Source organism: Barbatula barbatula (assembly GCF_947034865.1).
Source record: "Barbatula barbatula genome assembly, chromosome: 18".
Taxonomy (NCBI): domain Eukaryota; kingdom Metazoa; phylum Chordata; class Actinopteri; order Cypriniformes; family Nemacheilidae; genus Barbatula; species Barbatula barbatula.
In genome coordinates, this window is record NC_136781.1 from 518237 (window position 1) to 524426 (window position 6190).

The 6190-nt window shown below is 41.5% G+C and overlaps 1 protein-coding gene across 1 annotated transcript in view; it reads right to left on the reverse strand.

The window, feature by feature from the left end:
• The window catches only part of gabra4 (gamma-aminobutyric acid type A receptor subunit alpha4), a gene marked incomplete at both ends in the record, with an annotated part of 12593 nt that extends 7918 nt beyond the window's left edge, over positions 1-4675 (reverse strand). The window contains 5 exons of the mRNA XM_079479411.1: positions 1014-1096; positions 1187-1407; positions 2107-2174; positions 4285-4403; positions 4590-4675. Coding sequence (XP_079335537.1) covers positions 1014-1096; positions 1187-1407; positions 2107-2174; positions 4285-4403; positions 4590-4675 — 577 coding nt within the window. The remainder of the gene's footprint in view (positions 1-1013; positions 1097-1186; positions 1408-2106; positions 2175-4284; positions 4404-4589) is intronic.
• Positions 4676-6190: the final 1515 nt, after the last annotated feature.

The following is a 6190-nucleotide window of genomic DNA, read 5'->3' on the forward strand; positions in this document are numbered from 1 at the left end:
AAAGAACAGAAATATGTATAAGACAAAGAAGAGAGAAATACGTGCACGTCCTCCATCACAATGGATGGATGTTATCTCCAGATCTCCCAGCAGCCTCCAGATTAAACTCTCTTTTCACCGCTCTCATTCGTCTCCTGCACTCTTTCTTTGTGCTTTTTCATTTTAATTTCTGCTGACCGACTGTCACCAGCATGTCTGCTGATATGGAGATTCTTTGTTCAGTTTATAGGATACGACGCCTCTTCTGCATTTACACACTCGGAGGGAAACGGTGGAGAAAAGTTGTCCGGGGTGCTGTGGTCTCGTGTCGTTTTCAGAAACAAACGTTATGAGTTTACAAGAAAAAAACGTCCCTAGATGATAACTTTCCCCCGATTGTTGATCTTCAGCAGACACAACACTCGAAAGATCCCCGAGTTTAAACCTCATACCAGAGGAGAATATTATTTCTTTCGTAGCTCAGGAGATCTGCTGGAGTTCTCAGATGCTTTTTTATTTAAGTATTGATACTGAAACAGATCGTATTTGGGTCAATTTGATGAGAAATGTTTGAGTTCTTATTGAGATCATCGCTAATATCGACTTTTGATTGCTGACTTGACACATCTGAGCTCGGTTTGACACATTGCTGATGTCTCTTCTCAGGAGAAATATCACATGAGACACACATGAGTTTCCATTCGCTCTTCATTTAATGTGTAGGAGAAATCATTGAGATATTAAAGAGATCTGATGTGTGAGTCTTTCTACGGCCTTTCTGTCAACCTGACAGTTACAGAATTTACCTTCAAAGAACTCACACGCAGCACACTAAATCATCTGTTCTGTTTCCAGTACGAAGTGTTAAATCAGCCGACGGTGACAGAGAGAAAAGCCGGATTATTTCATCACGAGACGCTTCTTAACTTCGTTTCAATGCCCTGTCGATCTCCGGACTTTACATACACCCTTAAATCTTTCTCGAAATTTGGTGCAGACTCTTAAAAACAAGCATATATGAATGAGAATCTCACAGCTGCCGAACTTGAGCGGACAGGAGTGACCATCCATGGGAAAATCAACCAGCTTCATGGGACATTCTGCACTTATTGTCAACCTGTAAAACACACAAATCATAACGTTAAACACGTTTGATGGTTCCCGTGATGTGTTTGGATCTGCTCCGGATGGATGCGGGTGTTTGTACCTCATGGTGTAGAGGATGGTTCCGTTCTTCATGATTCTAAAGAGTCTGTTGGGCGCCGTCATGTTGTGAGCCACGGATCTTTTCCCGTTCCTGAAGAACGTGTCGGGGGTCCAGACTTTGGTCACCATGAGATTATTTAAGCGGAGGATCTCCACCGGACCTTCATACTGCAAGCGTCTGTCCACCCACGTCTGACGGAAGAACACGTCCATGGTGTACTCCTGAAGAAAACCAAATCTGATCTTGTGTCTATTCCTGAATCATGACCAAAAAAATCACCTCATTCGGTACAAACCAAACAAAATGTAATGTTGACAAATTGCCTTTAACAAAGTATTTAACAAAAATGTATGTGTTCTATGGTGTGACAGTAAAACTAGCAATGAAGATAAATCTCTCTTTTTAATCGTAAATATAAATATGAATAATATATATTATTAACTGTTTGTTTTCTATTTAGTTTTCTTTCAGACCACAGGACAGATGTCAACCACCCTGTTGCCAATTCCTCCTTAAACACAACATGAATACAAATCTGACAGCATGGGTTTACTGTATATTTTTTGCTGTATCTGTAATTAATCTGACAAATTTTTGTTTATGATGATGTAACTTCACACAAAGCCTTTTTAAAAGTTGATGAATGAATTTTCTTGGTATATTTAAAGTGTATCACGACATGAGGATGAGTAAATGTTGTCTAAACATTATAATGAGTGTTGGTTTAAACTCACATTGTTCCCAGAGGAACGTCCCTGTGCTAAAACTGTTGACTCCACAACATATTTGGGTTTCAATCTGTACATCACAGTGGACGATTTGCTCGGACTAAGCAGATAGAGCACCTCACGCTGTCTGAATGATTTATTTATTAATACGACACATTATATCTCACATACATTCTTCACACACATACTCACCATTTCCACATCGGACACCGGGCCGAAACTCGTCACGTAAATATCTGTCTTCACTTCCGTCACTGGACCTGTACAGACACAAGAACTCTACTGTATCTCACCACAAACCTTACACGGACACCAAGATGTCTGAATGCAAACATAAAAAACAGTATAGAAGGAAGCGTCCTTAATGTCAAACAAACTACGAAAGAATTTCATCTATATTTGTTGATTGTTTGGGTTGTGAAACTTTGTGTTTACATGCAATGAATAATTGATCAGTATTAAGAAGGGAAATGTGGTGGATTTTACTCTCTCAGAAAGTGTAATGGTTTGTGTCAGAAAGAGAAATGAATGAATAAAGATGTATAAAAGCTCCGAGCGTCGCAGATCTTAACAATCACATGACGAATGTCTCAAACACCTCATTGGCTGAACTCATGAGCGTGAACACTCCGAACATTCTGACATCTCGGTGATAGATGCTCAGAAAATGAAGAAAACAGATTTACCAAATACTCAATGCATACTTCACAAGCGACAACCGTGAATCCTACAAGAACATGAGCCAGAGCGCACACTCCAATGAGAAAGAAATATGACAGAAGTCTCTCGATGTCTCAATCCATTCTGCTGTGAGACTAAAGTGAAAGTGAATGAAAGAGAATCATTCAAACAGAATAACTGGCTCAAAATAAAACGAACATTTCAAGATAAAAGCAGATTAATGCTGACTCCATAAGTTTGGCTTGAGAAGGACTTTTATTGTGCTTTAATGAAACTTAAAACACTTTAAAAACAGCTGAGGATTTTCACCCTTTTGAGTTCCACAGAAATAATAACAATTTACTGTGCCGTTTATAAAGCGGTACAATAACCCAGAATGTTCATTTTTGGGTGAGTTAGTGCTTGAAGGAGAGTCAGAAGTGTACTTTTCAAACCCAAGTCCCCGTGGCACGATCAAACTCTCAAGCCTGTCCGAGATAACAATGTTGAGAGACACCCAAGCCCTGACATTCATCATTTCTGAAGCACTGTATTGTAACTCATGTGATCCTACTAGAACTATGAACCCACAGCGTGTCACTGAGAGTGGATGAAGCCCCTCCAGTGTGATGGAGCTCCGCTCGAGAGCTCTTCTCATGTGAAGGTGGGTGTGATGTTCTGTTCGTGCTCTCTGCCTCTTCACTAAAGTTACATAAAAAACAGAGCTTTATTCCCACTGCGCCAATCACATCCCAGCATTACGCATCGACATCCACAGCCTTAGCGGTTTGATTTATTTCTTGGATAGAAAGGCAGAAAAGGGCAAAGCGGAAGCGATGACGTTTGTACTCGGTCTGATGTGTTTTTTTTCTTTACAGTAACTTTCATCAATAAATATTTATTATGATGTAATGATTAATACATCATGGCTCGTCTAAAAATACATGAAGCAACTGCTGAATGGTCTGCCAAACATTATATAATCCCATTATGAAGTTTTATATTTTGTATATAAGTGCTGACTATAAAAATGTTTGTCTGTGCAGTTACCCAGTGTAAAACCTTCCAGCTACAGTACACAACCCACAGCATCAGCTACACTCTTAAAATGAAGGTGCTAAAGATGCATTCACAGCGATGCAGAACAATTTCACTTGGAGGTTCCCAAATGAACAGTTTTTTAGGGTCTGTATATCGTTTGTGTAGGCTACTAAAGAAAATATTTGGAAGGTTCTGGGGATGATAAAGGGTCATTATGGAACCATACAGCCCAACAAAAGAGCCATCAAACCAAATGTTTTTGTAAGAGTGAGCTGCGCTTCTACTGCGCGCGTCATTTGACTGCGCAAAACAGGTGAGAAAGCGCCGCGTTGCCGATGCGCACTTGTCTTAAAGACAGAAGAGCGCAGGGAATCTGAAGCGTTTACGCACACGAACAGAACATCCTGCATTAAGCGGCTTTAGGTCGATTACATAACCAAACTCGCTCGGATATTGAAAAACGCACATGGAGAAAAAAGAGTGGGCAGCAATAGGACATTTGGAGTTGGCTTACTCCTCCATCATCCCCCTCAGAGGACATTAACCCTCACCAAATAAAGAACCCTTAATAAACAACACCATTTGGAAAGGTCGCTTTGCGCAGTAAACTGTGGCAAGGTTTGACCAAGCGCCTTTTGGCACATGATTGTGCGGGTGTTTGGCACGTACCCCCAAATCCAGGTCGAAGTCTGTTGTCGTATCCATCCAGGAGTCGGTCGAGAATGCGCGTGAAATTCGCTGGGTATAATTTCTCATCCTTTTTGATCTGTCCGGATATTCTCTTTATGCTAAAAACAACACAGAGCAAACTGAAGCAATTGAACATTTCTGCTCACATTACGCATATTGTTTTCAATCAACAGCTAAACGTTCAACAAGGACTAAATGTGTCGTTTGTAACCTAAATGCGTTTAGATAGAGAGTGTAAAAACTAGAGATGAGGTGCGAAACGCTCCGATCCACATATAACTCACCAAGCCGCTACACAGAGAAAGTAGAGGAGAGTGGAAATAGAAGTGGGGTACATCGCAGTCACCATCTCCTTCTTGCCAGAAACCATGTTTACATGCCATTCTTCAAGCGTTCCTCACATCTCCCTTCGCCAAATGTCCTGTCCCGAGGAAGGATCGAGGAAACGAGGGGCAGCGCGCAAGACGCGATTCACCATCACCCGCAACGTCTTCTCATTGGCGAGGACAGAAAGCCGTGCCAGCGACGCATCTAAATACAGAACTCGCTGTGCGCCCGATGGATCGCCTACATCCAAACCCCAAACTCAGCGGTTACGAGGAGCATATGGTGAAGCATCCTTTAGAGTAGCGCGTCTCGCTGCGAGGAGGTTATAGGAGAGTGAAGGACGCGCAGGGTTCCTACACTCTGTATCCTCAGTGCCAAAACTGGGACTCCGACGCGCATTCAGATAAACTACAGCACTTGAGAAAAGTCTGCCTGTGCGTGTTTGTGCCTCGACTGCGCATGATTGTGTAGCTGCTGTGGTGGTGAATTTGCGCATGGACTCTGCAGACACTGTCATGCCCAATCTTGCCAGTCGTAAACTTTGAATTAAGGGAACGGGTGTTGTCGCCCCTATAACGACTAAAACCTGCAGATTTAAATTCTGGGTTTCCTGAAACCTAACGAATCCCTGTATTGGTGCATTAACAGCTCATCAACAAAGTTCACCAGAAGAAACTGAGAACTTAACTGAGCATTAAAACATAAGGATGTGTGCCATTATCATTATTCCATTAAATCAATCTAAGGCCTAAATAGAAAGGTTCTTCAACACATAAAGTGAAGATTAAAGTGAAGACAAACTTATACATATTTCATAGGATTTTAAGATGATCAACCACTCTGTTGTCTATATAACACCAATGACCACTGAAATCCCGTACCGGTCGACCACTTAATACTTGATCATTAAATAGAGAGAATTTTAAATGGGTCAGTGTTTGTCGCATCATTGGGATACGCACACACACTGAGGTACAGTCACACTGTATGGGAAGTAGGACAAACCACACACAGCCAAGATTCCTGCACACCTGGGACAGAACCAAGTTTTCATAGCATGTGTGCGTGTGTTTGCCTGAAGGTACGGACCAGCGTCCCGCGTGTGAAGAGCAGTACGTTTGATTTCCATCTGCTTCTGCATAGAGAAACTCTCTCGAGTCCATCAGCCGATGGTAACCGTGACATGGAAAGCTATTAACCTTTGCCCCAATCTTTGACAGGAGTCATTTCTACTGATGCATATCAGCACACGCAGAAGAGAAAGAACAGAATAACACACATGCATGAAATAACCCACCAACATCACCATCATCAAGAGTTAAACATCACTGATGTGCATTTACATTGTTTGGTTACACAGAAGCAGACAAAAACGGATGACAGGATGGCATGAATCACACATCAGATATAGAATATGATGGAAAATAAATGTGTTAATAATATTTAACAGGTGATGTAATGTCCGGGAAGTCATTGTTAGGAAAAGCAGGTGACTGAATGCTTGACATACTGTAGTCAGTGATGGATTACTAAATAACTAATTACTGAAATTAAATAT